General features: G+C 39.5%; 1 protein-coding gene across 6 annotated transcripts in view; it reads right to left on the reverse strand.

Moving 5' to 3' along the window:
* GLRA2 (glycine receptor alpha 2) overlaps positions 1 to 17,527 on the reverse strand; it is a 128,566-nt gene that overhangs the window by 83,429 nt on the left and 27,610 nt on the right. For all 6 annotated transcript variants that reach the window (XM_008921370.3, XM_018084354.2, XM_018084355.2 and 3 more), the window contains exon 4: positions 13,113 to 13,336. In XM_008921370.3, the coding sequence (XP_008919618.1) occupies positions 13,113 to 13,336 (224 nt within the window). The remainder of the gene's footprint in view (positions 1 to 13,112; positions 13,337 to 17,527) is intronic.

Below are 17,527 nucleotides of genomic sequence, written 5' to 3' on the forward strand. Positions count from 1 at the left end.
TTTTTTTTTTCTGGAGGTGAGATGAGAAAATGTTCGTTATGTTGGTCCACACAAAGCCTGAAGTCCTACTTTCCCTTCCTAGCCACTGGTGTCTTTCAGGAAGACTGAATTATTCTATTCTTACCTTGACAAATGAAAAATAATTTCCATTCACTGTGTTAATGAGGTTAGCTCAAGAGATCAGGGGCCTTATAGGCCCTTATAGCTTTACCTCTACCTGTTGCTCATCTCAGCAGAGTAGCCATTCAAAGTTTACATCTTTGCCTCTGTAATCCCTTTCACTAGGAGTAATGCAAGTGTTGAAACAAATGCTTATAGCCTGGTATCATCCACAGATCCACTGATTTTCAATGAGATTACTACATGCTAAATATTCAGCTGCTGGAGTCTGAAATAGATCCACTGAAGTCCATGATGGTGGATCAATTTATACCAGTTGACTAATTTTCGGGAAAAATAGGATATTGCAAGTGTTTCCAAACCCTAGTTCCATGTCACTACTTATATATTTACATAAATAAGGACACAGGACCAGAAATAGAAAGTGTTAGGTACATATAGCTACCCCCATTGCCGATAACAACAGTGTCATTGACAGAAAATGTTTCGGCAAAATGAGTGTCTCACACTTGGCAAATTCAAGAGGGGCCCCTGGAGATTTTGTGCAAAGAGCAAATTTAATGTGGAACTACATTGATGAATACTTTAATCATTATTAAAAGGGAATAAACTGCTATAGAACAATTATTTTATTTTTCAACACCCCACCACCAAGGCATTTGAGATACATAAACAACAGATTTGGTGGCATAGAACCATAAAACACTGATGGGAAGTGCTTTATGAACCATCTGTAAAACTGAAAGGAGAAGAAGCTGATCATGGACTTGATTTTGACTTCAGCTACCTGAGCACCCTTTAGTCCCTGCTAGCCAGACTCAGGTGGCACAGCTGGCTCACAGAAAGCTCTGGGGTTGGGCACATTATGTTTTCCAGCTGAGCAGAGAGGGCTCATGAGGGAGCAGGAGCGAGTCACGTCTCCAGTGCCTCAGCACGCCAGGCACAATGCCAGGGACAGCAAGATGCCTCTGAGGAGAGGAAAAGCTGCTCTCTTCTTTCCCTCCCTACCCCACAGCCAAGGAAGAAACAAGTCCCGGAATAGTGCAAATAGAGTATAAACAGAACAAAATGCAGAATGAGAGCCAGAAAACAAAGAATGAACAATTAGCTGTCACTGTGACAAAAATAATAAATAAATCAATCAATAATATTACCGAGCAATGCTGTAGCAGAGATCGGGCTGTAATCCAAGTACTCCAGGGCAGCATTGTCTGTCTTAAGCTTTGAACTCTCTTTTGAGGATTCTCTCCTATACCAGGTAAGTCCTTCTCAGCAGCATCTGCTGAGACCTTAAAGGTCTTCAAAGTGCAGCAGGCATTGCTGGGAGACTTCACTCAGCATTTCATTCAAACTCCCCTCTTTCATTCCCTAGTTTCACTATAGTGTCCTGAGAAATCACTCAGACTTGGGCTGGGGGCCTGTGTCTCTTCCCACCTCAGCTCAAAATCTTTAATTTCTGGTCACCCCAGGAACCCCCTGACAGCATCACTCCGAGGTCTGCATCCCCTACTTTCTGCAGACAGAAAGACAAAAGCCCTGCAGGTTGTAGCTTCCTTTGTCGCAGAAGGCAAAATAAGGCATCCCACGGGAAAAAAAATAAATAGCCTGACGTGTTATTAATCAGAAACCCTCATGCTGGTGATCTTTAACACCTGAACATTTTGTTTTGCAATGCCAGTGTCTTTTCCTGGTGTGAGTAGCCATGGCCTCAGATGGACCAGCAGCAGAGCTCAGCACAGGCACTGCTGCTGCCCTAAACGTAGCTGCTGTAGCCAGCCAACGTCCTCTGAGAAAAAGGCAGTGGAGAGTGTGACACACATGTGCAGCCAAGGGGGCTCAGACATATTTACGTGCAGTGCAGTCAAGTCCTGAACTCAGTAGTGGGGCTCAGATATTGTGTCTCCTCTTCATCCTTTGCTCATTCCTGCCTTTGTCCTATTCTTTCTCTGGCCTGGACATGCTTTTCCCACCTGCTCCAATATCTGCCCATCTACCCTACAATTCTCCCAGAGTCACCTACATGACACAGAGTCCAGACTCTTCCCTTTGTATCCTGGTCTGTCCTCATACACTTTTCCCCTACTTTTCCTGTTGCCCAGTTCCTGTCAAATGTCACTCCTACCTCTCTTCAGGGTATTAAGTCTCAAGGCCAGTCTGCCCTTTGACAACTAACTCCCAAAGCAGTAGAGGGTAAGGATTTTGCGTAGAAAAAAAAAGGAATAAATTCAGTAGGAATAAAATGTTTGTAAATAGACTGTTCTCAAGATGATTTCCAATCTCATTCTTTCACTTGTGGGTTTTGAAGGCTGGGGCTCACCACCACCACAGCACTTCTCTGATTATCTCACAGTGCTACAAAAATGCTTCAGAGTACTACACAGACAGACTACTTGTGAATGGTCCACAACAAATCTGAAATAATGAACTGCTAGTACCATATTCAAGTCTTAGGGAATTGGGTTTACACATTACATAATCCAAGAATACATTTTTATATAAATTTAGGAGAATATGTAATTTTAACTGAGACTTGACATATTGCCCTTAGGGAGGCGGTGGTCCTTCATCCTTGAGACGTGCCCTGCCCATCGCAGCTGTGTTCTCAGCAACATGGCCTCAATACTTGTGACTGCTGCTTGTTCTAGAACAGATGTATTGGTCACATAATCTGACCAGTGGATGTTTAGGATTGTACAAAGGCAGCGTTGATGGTGAACTTGCCACCGGCTGCCGCATGAGAGGAGCCCCAAAGAGGAGATACAAGGACTCCCTGAAACAACATCTCAGCCTTGGCCATATTGATCAACATAACTGGTCTACTCTGGCCTCCAATCGGGAGCTCTGGAGACACACCATCTATAACGCTGCTGATGCTGTTGAGAAAGCACGCAGGATCACTCTCGAGGAGAAAAGACAATGCAGAAAGAATCGTGCCTTGCAGAATATACCACCTAAGGAGTCTTTCTGCTGTGCCTTTTGCAACCGGTCGTGCCTATGTCGTATTGACCTTTTTAGCCAGCAGCGTGCTTGTAACAAACGTGGGTAGAGCCCTTCCCAAATCTTCATTCGCAAACCCAGCCATGACGGACTGACATATTGCCCAGTCTGCAGCGACTGTTAGACTGTATTCTAATCCACTTGTTCACAAACACCTATCACATCACAGCCTGATGTGCTGCAACACACCCAAAACTTCCCTTGATCTAGGTGACTTCTCACCCCAGAGGAGGACACTGATCCTACATGAGAAATGCCCCATGGATCACAATACAAGGTATCTGATGACAGGGGAATATCCTTTTCATTAGTTATCCTGCAAGAGTGGTTGTCTGTGACTGGGCTACAGAACAACAGCCTCCTCACAGAGTTTTTTCTAACGATAAATAACTGGGATCAGTCTTATTAAGTATAGAAATACTGTTGGGAATTTAAATAGTCATAGAGATAAGAGTAAAAATCCCTTCTCTACACAAAAAAACCCCCATGATTATCTCCTCACTAGCGTGAAAAGCAATAAATGCCTCACCATGAGTAGGCATGGTGTCAAAAATAACATTTTGTTTCTATTCTTATCCCTTCATTCTTCCACACTACACCCATCTGCACCTCAGCTGCTGGGACAAGGAGATTTCACAATCTAGGACATTATGTTTCAAATACCAGAACATAAATAGCACATGCATGATCACTGCTGGCATTGGTTATGTGTCATTTTTATGAAAAGACTTATACCTGTACAAACCCCCCCGTGCTGGATTTAGTGAGACAAGTAGGATTTTTTTCCCAGTATTGCTAAATCTAAAGATGTTATCATAAATTGCAAGTTTGCTGGTATTTTTCTTAAAGCTCTAAGCTGACAATAAAGATAAAAATACTTTTAGTGGTACATTTTTTCTTTGAAAGATTAAATCCCTGATACTTGTAGCTGCTGAAAAAAACCATAAAAATATTACCTAAGCAAAAGCAGACAAAGTTCCCCACTAAACTGGCAGAGGAGATGAAGTTGCACAGCAACCATGACAGCATTGCATGACACAGGAGCAAATGCCATTCAGGCTAGTGGCACTGAAATAGGGAGGAGAATCTAAAATCTCCTTATAGTCTTCCCAGCCCCCTCTCTTGGGTGATCTGTGCCTGAGAGAAGGGCACACACACTGTTCATATATCAGAAGGCAAAAAAAAAATTAAAATTCCCAGTGGTATTCTTCTTTTAAAGGGCTTTTCATTTTGTAGTCCATCTCATTATTTTTTCAGGGACCTGACTCATCGTTTTGAATGTCAATTCTGGTAATTTTCACAGTCTACAGGCTTTGTCCTGTTAAATAGAACAGTCAAACTGACTGCTTTTCCCCTTTTTCTTGAGGAGTCCTGGAATTCCTCTTTAATATTTGTCATGTTCTGCAGCTTCATTTCTGTCAGATGGGAACAGGCTGAAGTCGAGCTTAGAGGAGACACGGAGCCTTCTCTGCTATGGCTAAATGTGAGCTACAGACTGGAGTTTCATGCACTGCTGTTTCTGAGCGTGGTCTCCCTCCCTCCAGTGCTTTGCTTTGCTTCATGTACTGCTTAACAACACAGGAGCTGGCAGAGAGCAGGGTGGTGGATTTCTCATTACAGGCATCCCACTTCTCATTGTAATGCAATCACTGTCTGCAGATACACAAAGACAGCACATGAGCTGCCAGCAAATGATTTTCCAATTATTGCTCAAACAAATCTATGAAATTAAATTCAAGTATGATTGCATGTAACAGTAAAATTCTGTAACCACCTGTTCCTTTCCATGAAGAACAGTATTTCATCTCTCCTTTCTCCTTTGTCATTTTCTATCTAGTTTTCCTGCAGTGTGTGCTTAGTATGGTATTGCTTTCTTCCTGGCATTATAACATCTCTGTTCGAAGCCACATATTGCAATTCAATTGGCAAAAGACCTTCAGCCCTGGAACCATGTTCTAGGAAAACATGCTTTTTTGTACCATTTAGAAAGGGTTCCTGCATCTGCATTATTTTACACCTAACCTTTAACTGCTCCAGTGCAAGTTCAACAGGTAAATGAAGTGATTGATCACCAGCAGTCAAGGACAGGCATTGCCAATACCCATAAGGAGAGCCAGTACAGACATGTGCTTGGCTATGCAACTGTCCCATTGGCATCCAGAAGTAACCACCTGCCAATATTTTTTGATCCTGCCAGCCAAGAACAACTTCATATGTACAAATTGGTCTCCAGCAGCATTTTTCACTTTTTTACTTAGAACAAAGTCTTCCTTTTTATTTGAGATTCAGGAATATAGGGCTATAAAAGTGACATCTTGGGCCATAAACTCTGATCATCTGCTACCCTCCATAGTCACATCATCTCATCCCCTTCAAAATTATCAAAGTTCATTTAATGGTATCTAGTGTGTGGGCGTCCTCATGTCTGTTGGAATATTGTTCTAGGAATTCAAGGTGTATACAGCTGTAAACTTTATAACTTCCTCTTTAAGCTTACTTATGACCAGTTCAGAGCCATTTGTTCTCCTAGCAGCATTGTCCTTCAGTCTATGGTACTCTCCTCTTGTGTTTGTATTTACCTCACCTCCAGAGCTCTTATGTGTCAGTTGGAGATGTGCATGGCATGAGAGGAAGAAGTAAGGCACTACATGCTCAGATATAATGTCCATATCCCTGCTTTGCTTTAAATACCTTATGAAGTGAAAAAACAACTAATTTTGTGTCATTAAAATGTAAATTATTCTTTCCTTAAGCAGCATGATTAATGGGGTTTTCACAATAGCTGTGTTAGTTGCATAACAAAGTACCCACGTTAGGCTTTATTATTTATTTAGTAGATTTCATTATTTGTTATTAAAACCAAGTACTTTAGATACAACAGGAAAGCAAAGATATTAGAAAACCAGCCCTACATCCTCAGATTGAATTTGAAGATTGGGAGGGAATGAGAAAGATGAGAGTGGGTGATGCAGTTAAGAGAGCGTTAGGAAACAATCCCAAAGGATGAGAAGAATCTGAGCCTATTTAATTAAAAGACCCTGCAAGGAAGGGGAGTGGAGCTGGAAGGAGAGGCAGGAATAAGGGAAAGAAGGAAAGAAAAAGGAAGGGTGAAAAGCAAGCAGCTAATGATAATCCAAAGACATTGGGTTCAGCCATAATGAGAATGGCTGCTTCTCTCACAAAAAGCTGTAATTTTTTGGCCTCTGAAACCATTGTTATTATTGTAATCATGCCCGTGGAAAGACAAATTTGTCAAGTTCACTGGATTCACATAGCATACAGCCACAATTTGGGAAGTCACCGTGTCCCAGTAACATCGTGCAGTCTAATAAAGTTTAGTGATTGTAGTACTATAAGACCTCTGCCTACTGTAGCTAATAGCTGTTAAAGTTTTTTTAGATATGTTCTCTATTTCAGTTAGCATTTCTGCATTGATGTTTTGGTTTGTTTTAAATGTGGAAAATTTACTTTGAGGTATATGAGGTATGTTTTGTGGTTTATTTTATGCTTCTGGAAAGTCAGGGCAGTTAGCATGGGATAGTGTGAAGTTTTGCCAATACAAGAACTAAATAGTTTTCAAGGAAAATACCCTGTGCTGATTGACATTAACTTCCAAGGGAAAATCTCCACTTTGTCAATACCAGCATTATTCTGATAGGACCTGAGGTAATAAATATGATTGTGTGAGGTCAGAGTTTAATAAGTAAACAGCTGTGTCAGTAGCGATAAACATCTCTCTGCTCCCACCTCTGCTAATCTGTCACATGGAAAGACAATGCTGCTAGTGAAGTCCAAATCCTCTTAAATCCCAACATTAGATTGTAAAATAAAATTGAAGTCATCAAATTAAAGCAGAGAATGCACAGAGCTGTAGAACGTAACATTTTCTACCACTCTGCTAAGCTAGACTGTGCCATGACATGGATGTTTTAGAAAACCTACGCCTGACTTCAGCGTAACATGGCAACATATTCTGCAGTAGCCACACAAAAAATCCAAGATCTGATCTTATTTAAAAAAAACATATTTCAGAAGGCTAGTGAACTTTTTGCCATATGAGTAGTCTGCTGCAGAAGGACTAGCAGTGCTACCTATGTATTTCCCTGATCTGCTTTTCTTTCCCATAGAGCAAAAAATATGGGTAGAGAGGAGACTATGAAACACGGAAGTTTCACTCAGAAAAGCTGCATTATAAAAGTGCTATAGATTTCTTCTGATTATTTACATGATGGACATGGTAGTCATAACTCCTAATATAACACAAAGTGGTGTGTGGGGTCATGGGGGTGCAGGAGGGAGTTGACTCAGTGCTCTCTCCCTGAGCACTATGGCCACACTAGGAACAGCTGATTTTGGAAACTCCTGAGTAAGGCAGCTGGTGTGGGAGGTGGTGTTGCAAATAAATGTGCTGTTTGCACAGATACTTCCCTTGGCTTGCATAAGCAGATGAGGGCTTTTGGATGGGCCAACTCATCCTGTCAGCTAATTGTTGCTGAAATGGAGTGGCTAGTAATCATTCCTAGAACAGCTACATAAATGGAGCAACCCAATAGCTTGAACTTTCTCTGTTTCTTGGTGCCCTACAGCAAAGAAGTGCTTTCTAGTAGACACTCTGTCCTCGTCCATAGTAACATTTACAATTAAAACTAGGTCAGTTGTTGAAACCGTGACGAACTAATTGTCTGTATAAGTGTAACACTTCTGGCACTGTGAAGACAAACAAAGACAGAAAAACGGATATTTTGAAAGACTTGAGAAAATTATTCTTACGTAATTCATTGCTCTTTGAACAAGAATAGCAAAAATAGGAGAAGAAATGTAATTTGTGAATTTTCTCATATTTTAAAAATATGTAGTAATAATCTGCTTTGTAACTATTTCTGGCTAAATACACTGGCATCACAATTCAGAGCACAGCTCTACAACCTTATTAGGCAACTGGGAGTGTTTTCTGGAGGAGGAGGTAAAAAAAAAAAAGCATTACAATGCCTTTACCTTCCTGACCAATATATTCTAGGTTCAGTGCCATGGATCAACATTACAGTTGATTTATATCACCTTCTGAATCAATCTCATATGGCTGAGATGCACTGAAAATATTAAAAAGAGAAGGAGGCAATTAATGCAGAAAAAAAGTACACAAACCTTAAATAAAACCACTTTCTATCACTTTGCTAAAATAAGCTTTCAGGCAGATGCTAATATTCCAAGCTGGCTGACAGCCTGAAATGAATTTGTGGGAATCAGGTACCACAAATGGGTGGCTTGGAGAGAATGTGAAGCCTCCTGTGAGTTTATTTAGCATTTTCTTGATGTCTCAGGTGTCCTCAATGGGCCAGAGCAGATATGATCATTGTCCCTGGAACATAAAACCAGTGTAGTGGTGTATGCGATGCAAAATACAGGTGTCATACAGAATGTGAGTGCCTAGAACAGGATTCTTAGTATCATCACACAGTGCTGCCACGCTTTCCAAGTGCATAAGCCCCGTCAAAATCCATGCAGAGATCAGTCAAGGGTTGGGAGTGGATGAGTCACAAGTATCTAGAGGGTGACATTATGTAGATTATGATTTTAGCTCTCATTGTTTTTTTCTGCATACAAAATAAACACAAACTAATTTTATTGAACGTTGCTATACAAACCCTTGGTGTTGACTGCTCTCTGCAGAGTGCTTTAAAATAGAAGTTATAGCTACTTAACAGTTTGGAGAGTGCAACTGAGACTGATCTTGACTAAAGTGGAGTTGGTTGCTGAATATAACTTTCCTGTAACTGCTGACTTCTCAAAATACATGTGCCTCTAAGAGCTGTTGCTACATCTCTAGTGGCAATAGCATATATTTGTAGTACTAAGTAGTGCTGGGTTCTTCCCTCCACAAGGTTCTAGTTCTTCCTGCAGCACTCAAAGGTTTAGACCAGTTATCCAGATATAGAGACTGAGGTTTTATATAGCATGCTATCTCAGATCAAAACAAATATCAAGACAGTCATTTGAGCATGCAGAAAACATCTAAAAATGGCATTTGATTCCTAAACTTATGATTCATAGGTGGGTACATCAACCATCAACAACCCTTTTGTTTCCTGTAACAACTCCCAGAGAATTAAATGTAGATGTGGGAATCTGCAAGTATGAGCAATGTAGCTAATTATTATAAAGTAAACTATGATGGAAATCTACATCATGCCTACCATCACCAATAAATGCAGGATGGCTTATGCCTCACTGAAAGAAGGATGAAGACCCTCATGCTTACCACAGGGTGAGATAATTCCCAAAGCCAAGCACTGCAGTAGAGGTAACACAGAGGGCAGACCCTCACTCACCTTTTAATGACTTATCTGAGCACCCATATCCTACATCAAATGTCTTGTTTTAGTAAAATATGGACCCTGAGCTGTAGTTCCAGGTGACCTTCCAAACTGTGTTCACAAAGGGCAAGTTTGGCCTCAGAGCATTCAACAGCACAAAGTAGAGTCTCTTGCGTGGTGTATTTCCATGTTCTCAGTGCAGTATATAGGGAAGAGGGATGTCATTCCCATATAATACATGCACTTTGCTTCTTCCCCATTATTTACCAGGAGCAGTTCTATCTCATTTTATGCACAGAATGGTTTGTATTTATGAGAGATTAACCTGATCTTGATTTTATTAAATTTGGAAATATGACAAAACAATCGACACTGCAACATCTCAGACGTGTTTGTGAAGTGCTTTAAACACTTAAAGCACACTAAATGCTAAATGTTAAATATCATGATGGCAGGCAAAGTGCTATTGGTGCAGTAGTGAAAATGGCAGTTGTAGAACATTCCTAATATGCTGACCATATCTAATATGCTGAAACCAATCACTAAATTATTCTTGTTTACACATAGCATAACTGACATAACACAGATGTATCTAGCCCAGTATCTAGAGAACAAAGACAAGTTTTTCTAATTCCTTCTGATTTCAAGTTTCCATACTTTGGAAGTTTTCTTTAAAGTGCTAAAAAATTATATGCCATGTTACAGGTGCCAGGTAAGACTGTTACTCTGTTACACACAAATGAGAAGCAATGAGCTTTGCTTAGTGCTCTGTTGCAATATTGCTTACTCTGCTTCCAATTAATTTGCATTTAGGTGTGGGAACTTTACAAATGTGATATAGCAGCTCAAAATATTACTTTTGCCGCATGGGCAAATGTCAGGAAAATTATCCATCTGCATTCACAACAGCACCCAACTCCACTCTTTCCTCCAGTAAGATGGTGTCTGATGTCATTCAAACAAACATATACATTCATTTCTTTCTCAGGGTGAAACAGAAAATATTTGTAAGTGACAGCATATGTATCACTCTGCTAGTGCTAGTTCCATTCTTGTATCCCATTATTTTTCTCAAACTGTTCAGGTACAGCAGTTTAAAACCTTGCTCAGTAACCATTTGCTTTCCACCTCACTCAATTCATCCAAATATTACTGGGCTCTTATCAAGAAATTTCCACAAGAATTATGTAAATGGAGGAAGTACTATCCTAATACTTATTTATTTAACATCCCAAAGAACACAGTTATCCTGAGCCTAGATCAATAATAATTCCTCTAATGAAAATGTGGTCACAAACAGAATGCCCCATCAGAAACAACTGCCTTCAAATCTAATCTGCTTTACAGATGAGTAAATTCACTAAACAACCTGTTAAACAAATACAGTCATGTTTACTTTCTGCAGTGCTAGAAAGGCAAAAGCCAAGAAGCATTCCTAGGAACAAAGAACAAATAAGAAGCAGTAATTAGTTAATTTTGAACAATCATAAGAGCAATAATAGAGCGTTTTGCATCTTTGGCTACCTATATTCAGCAATTATCTCAGACAACTGCAAGAGAAGTGTAGGGAACAGAACAAAGGTCTTTATGTAACCTTTGTTGACCTCACCAAGGCTTTTGATACTGTGAGCAGAAAAGGTCTGTGGCAGATTTTGGAACATTTAGGTTGTCCCCCCAAGTTCCTTAAAATGATCATTTCACTCCATGAGGATCAGCACGGCCAAGTTAGATATGGCAACACACTTTCTGAGCCCTTTTTAATTAAGAATGGTGTGAAACAAGGCTGCGTTCTCACTCCTACCCTATTCACAGTCTTTTTCAGCATGATGCTCCAAAGGGCCACAGCAGACCTCGATGATCAGGACGGTATCTACATTTGATATCATACTGATGGAAGTCTATTCAAACTCAGGCGACTGAAGGCCCACACCAAGACCTTAAACCATCTTGTCCGGGAGCGGCTTTATGCTGATGATGCCGCCCTTGTTGCACACACAGAAGCAGCTCTGCAGCATTTAACATCCTGCTTTGCAGACGGTGTTGAGCTCTTTGGGCTGGAAGTCAGCTTAAAGAAGACAGAGGTCCTCCATCAACCCGCACCTCAGGAAGTCCCCCATCATCCCCACATCACCATCAGCCAATCAGAGCTCAAATCAGTCCAGCAATTTAATTACCTGGGTAGCCTCATCTCCTCGGATGGTAAGATTGATGGAGAGATAGACAACAGGTTAGCAAAGGTATATAGTGCTTTTGGAAAACTGCACAAAAGAGTTTGGCGTAGTAAACACTTGAAGAAAAGTACTAAGATCAGTGTTTACAGAGCCATAGTGCTGTCTACTCTCTTGTATGGTTCCAAATCATGGGTCATCTACCGCCACCACCTGCGTCTCCTAGAGCGCTTCCATCAACGCTGCCTCCGAACAATCTTAAACATCCACTGGTCAGATTATGTGACCAATACATCTGTTCTAGAACAAGCAGCAGTCACAAGTATCGAGGCCATGTTGATGAGAACACAGCTGCGCTGGGCAGGGCACGTCTCCAGGATGAAGGACCACCGCCTCCCTAAGATCTTGCTTTATGCTGAACTTGCCACCGGCTACTGCAAGAGAGGAGCCCCGAAGAGGAGATACAAGGACTCCCTGAAACAACATCTCAGCCTTGGCCATATTGATCACCATAACTGGTCTACTCTGGCCTCCAATCGGGAGGCCTGGAGACACACCATCTATAACGCAGCTGTCTCCTTTGAGAACACACGCCGGATCACTCTCAAGGAGAAAAGGCAATGTAGAAAGAACCGTGTCTTGCAGAATACACCATCTAAGGAGTCTTTCTGCTCTGCCTTTTGCAATCGGATATGTCTGTCTCGTATTGGCCTCATAAGCCACCAGCGTGCCTGTTACACCAGTGTGTAACAAATGTGGATAGAGCCTTCCCAAATCTTCGTTTGCGAAGCCCAGCCATGATTCAGCAAATTAGCGTCTCACCGTAAGCTGAATGTCAAATAAATACTGTAGACTGTTTGCTGTTGTTTATGCCTGTGGAATACAACTCTGTTTCTCTGAATATTTCCCATTTCATCAGGTCATATCAAATCATATTTTGTCAGTGTTTATTAATTCAGCCTTAATCTAGTCACATGACACACACTTCAATGTACTTAGTTTAAAAAAAAAACACACCACTTTCCATAATTTCAGTTATTTTTAAATGTGAATAGGTACAAACAATTAGCCAGTGAATAGATACAAACAATGCGCATCAAATCTATTGCATTCAAGCATGTTTTTAAAGTGTTGAGCAGTCATTTAAAATACTATTTCCCTTTACTTTTAAATTGCAACCTACAGACTACAGAGTTGATTTCCTCTCTTTGTAAGAGTAGTGACTTGAGCTAACACTAATGGGAATTATTCAGGCATATCATTAAAGTTCTAGACAGCCTCAAGTTTTCAACGAGACTAAGAAGTACCGCTGTGCCACTTACAGACTATTTTGCAAAAAGTAAAAGCTTAGCAAAGGAACATGGGCAAATTTTCCTTCCACCCTAATATGATTAAGTCTCATTTAAGTTGTACACATGGGAATACAAAAAATTAAATATGTACATTTAATCCAGAAAAACAGGGAGGAGAAAGAAGGGGATGAAGAGAAAAAAAGTAAATTTAATTGGTTTACCTGATACTGTACAACACTTTTCCAGTTTTAGAAATCCTCAGCAACTTGTTGTCTGTTGTGACATCATGGAAATTTGCTCCCTTCTCATTGGCAAAGAATAAATCTGGCTTCCAAATTGAGTCCAACATAGAGGGATCCAAATCCAGGGAATCATCAGGATATTCGCTGTAAGCCAGACGTGAGTCATTCCACTGCTGTCTCAAAAAAATGTTCACTCTGTAGTCCTACAGAAATGCCATGTAAAAAGGTTACTAAGCCATCAAAACTGGAAGCCTGCTTTAGCTTTCTTTATGCTTTTAGATTTACCACAGTACCAGGATTACAGCAAACATTTGTGTTATCCTTTGAACATTAGAGCTGTCATTTGAAAATAAAGTTGTCAAAATGCTGTACTAAACCAACAGGTACATTTTCCAAATCAAAATTCCTTTAGTGAGTAGAAAAACATTAACTGCAACCTCCAATATCAAATATAACCCTCTTTCAAATTCTATGAATTAACTCAGAGGTGCTTAGAAAGTCAAAAAGCATTGCAGCTAGATATATACAATTTCAACAAATATTCTGTGAAACTAGCAATTTAAATAAATTGCTTCCAATATGCAAATCAATTATGTCTAATGTACTCATGAATAGCTGCTAATTCCAGTGAAGCCAAAATTGTATAGAAGAAATTAAATCAGCACTTCTTATTTACTATTTGTTTGCTTTTTCTATCTACTGTATGCTTTTCTCTCTATGTTTCTTCATTTACTCCTCCCTCTCTACATCCCATTAAAATTGGCCTAAATGTATTCTTCTGCTCAGTGGTCTGCCAGTCACAACTGGGAAAGGCAGCAATTATTTAGAGGTTTATATAGAATGAACACTAACACTGTCAAGAATTGGTTATTAACAGGGAGTGTGTAAAGAGTATTTAGGGGCTAAACTCTCTGGAGGGAATGGAAAGAAGTAGATGCTTATTCTCCTTATCCCAAATTTCCAAAGTCATCTCCCCCAGTTTTCTTTGCTTTCATAGCATATTTACCTGAAATTACTATTTTTAATTTGCTTGCGAACACCCTCTTAGAAATACATCTACTCTTTCTCTAAAAATAAAATCTTTATTAATATTGATTATATTATCTGAAGGAATATTTAATCAAATAACTCTGTTGACAGTACAAAGCACTCACATTCAGGATTTGCTTTATGGTAACCGCAGTACACTAAAATGGCAGCACTCTGCTTTTGACTTGGAAAATGTATGAGCTGACCTGGGTTTAGTTAAGTAACTGAACTGCATAGTCTAAAGAACTTATTATTCTTGAAATGTAGATAAATATTCTCACTCTGATTGGAGCAGCAGCTTGTCCTATATGCAGACTCTGTGAACAAGCCCTTCCAAGCTTCAGCTTTCCCACCCTTTGCCCAGTAGGGTGGTAGGGAGGTGTGCTGCTGCCCTGATAGAACACTTCTGACATCCAAACTAATGCAGTTTTTTAACCCAACGGTTGATGCTTTACAATCTTGCTATGAGTATGACTTTTTTTCCTTTTTTCTTTTCATTTTCATTTTGTTGTTTTGCATAGATGTGAATCAAAACAGGAATGTCTACTAATCAAAGCAAGACAGACCTGAGAGTGGTCTCAAGAATAGCCTGTTTATTAAAGATACTTACAAAAGCCCATATTGCACTTTTTATGATGGTCTTGTTTCAGATACTTAAAGATCAAATAGCTACTTGCAGTTCTGAGCTTATAAAATGTCATCACATCTTGTAAGGATGCACTATCCATAAGCACACTATTCCTTATTTCCCAGTCTTAGAAATTGAGTGTCTTATGTTTATAATGTGTCTTTAAATTTATATGTGTCTTTATATGTGTCTTAAACTTTATATGGGACAGCTTAGTCATAAATCCAGGAAAGCACTTGATTTTGATTCTGCAGAAAAGAAGGCAGGAGCTGTCATCAGCAACTGCTGATAGAATAAAACTTCTACAACTAGTTGCGCAACTGCCTTTAATTTTTCTTTGTAATAAGATATATAATGAAGCCTATGGAAAGCACAGGGATTTTTTCCCCCATGATACAGAAATCATAAATAAGTCAAATCAGTAAATTATACAGAAATATATGATAAAATGAACCTCCATGGTTGGTGATTTAGATAATAAAAAGAAGTCTAAAAAATCTTTGTTCATAGAAGAGCTTGCATACGATGATATATATTATACCAAAATCATGAATAATGCCAATTGGATTAAATTACATTTTTCAATATGTCACTTCATAAATATCAGAGCCATCACACCGATGCTTTCCCTCTGCAAGACTTGTTAAAAACAAAACAGAACTGAAACTGTTGTTTATGTCTGATAGGTTTTACATATATATGTATATATATTTTTTAATGAAAAATAAACATGGAAATATAAGATACACATCATAAAAATGGCATTATTTTTCCCTCCTATGCTTTCAGTACGAGCAGTTGAGAGGGATGTGTGTTTACACACACAGACCTAATCATGTGCAGAATTTTGAATTTACTTTTCCTGTGCTAACATTGTAACTGTCTTTTGAAGTAAAATTCTCTGGAGAATGGTAGAACAACACGGGGCTGAGGCAGACTACAGTGTGTATTTTGCAAGTTCCTGAGGGTAGAAGTGGGTGGACTGTAGTAATGCACTCCTACACAACCAGGAGTACACCTGCTCTACAAATTCTTTCTGACAGCACCACCACTCTGAACAAGGAGTGTGGACCTAAAGATTCCATCTCAGTTGCAACACCAATGCTAGCAATAGCTTAAGGCAACTCAGATAAACAGCTTTCCTCTGTTCTCAAGCCATAAGGTCAGAGTAATACAAACATACTGAAAGAATAATAATCTGATTAGTTTCAGTAGCTTTATCTGAAGATTTAGGGACTTAATCCAGAGATATACTTAGTTTATGTTATAAGAATGTAGACAGAAATCATCTTTCAGCAAATCCAAATCCAGATCCACTGCCCAGAGGTTCAGCAAAGCTCTGGATTCCTTTGTTCTCAGGCACTGCTATGGCAGGGGCAGTGCAGGGGAACCCTCCTCCCTCTTCAGTGCTACTTTCTGTTTCTGAACTGACACTTATCTTAGATCTTAGCTTTCCTCCCATCTTCCCCTCCAACAGCACTGATTTCCCAGAAGTTGAGTCAGGTGTCTGAGACAAACAGCCGACTTAGCTGGTCTTCCATGAATTGAAGGGGCTTACCAAAAAGACTAAATAGGAATGCTAACTGAAAAGTAGTGGTTTAATGACCTATTTCAAGGCCATGCAACAGAAAAGCACTTGGTTACCTATGCACCTAAGCATTCAAGGTGTCCCCAATTACTTCAGTGGGAGCCTTTTATATATTTAAAACTATACATGCGAATTATCAGGATCTAAGAAGCTTATTTGTAATTACAGTTTAGGTTTTTTTCTAGTTGGAAGATAGTATCATACAGCCAGCCACAGCCAAGCTTTTAAAATAAAGGAATGGCAATTTTTTTCTGCTAACATAAGTATTTAAAACACAACTGGAGTTTGATGCATTCACCCCAACAGAGAACCTGCTCCATAGTGTCAGTCATTGATTATAGGGCATAATGACAACAATAATGTCCTCACAGTTAGTCATTTCTGTAATTAACAATTAGCTTGTCAATGTACAAACTCTCTTAGCTTCTCCTACAGCTGATAGCTAAAAAATCCTGGTCATTAGCAACACTGAACATCTGAATTCTTTGGGATGCTGCCCAGGCTGATGCAGATTACTCATCTGTGATACTCGACAGCAGTCATGCTGTACAGTGAATTTTCTGCTGAATACTGCATGTGTGAATGCTTCCAAAAATAGATACAGAGTTTACTGCTTTATGCAGTGAAGTTACTCAGGATCATCTTTTTCTCTTTCTCTGCAAGTTAGGACTTACATGAAAGATGAATCAATGAAGAAAATTTCCAACTATATTATTTGACTCTGGCCTTTTTTTCCCTGTTTTCATTTTGGTATAATATATATCATTCTAATATGGAAGAAAAACATTTCTTTTGCAGGAAAAAAGAAATCTATCGGGATACTGTCCCATATGTGCATTATAGAGCAGAATGACTGATATATATGCATTTCGTTTCTCTAGATCTTTGGGACTAAAACTCATGAAGAGTCTGTGGAATTCATCCATGTGAACCAGCACAAAATCCTGTTTTATTTCTGAATTAAAAGGTTTAGTTTTAGAAGAGTGTGCTGCACACTGGAGTTGTGCTGGCTTTTCACACAGAAAGGAATTTTATCCTGCTCTCTGTCTTAATCAGAAAACAGCAAATACTCTTGATAATGTTATTGAGAACCTGGCTTACTGAATTTAGTAGGTCTGGGACTGTAATCCTATTTTCCATGTTAATTTC

This window comes from Manacus vitellinus, unplaced genomic scaffold (assembly GCF_001715985.3).
Source record: "Manacus vitellinus isolate BGI_N305 unplaced genomic scaffold, ASM171598v3 scaffold_7_pilon, whole genome shotgun sequence".
NCBI lineage: Eukaryota > Metazoa > Chordata > Aves > Passeriformes > Pipridae > Manacus > Manacus vitellinus.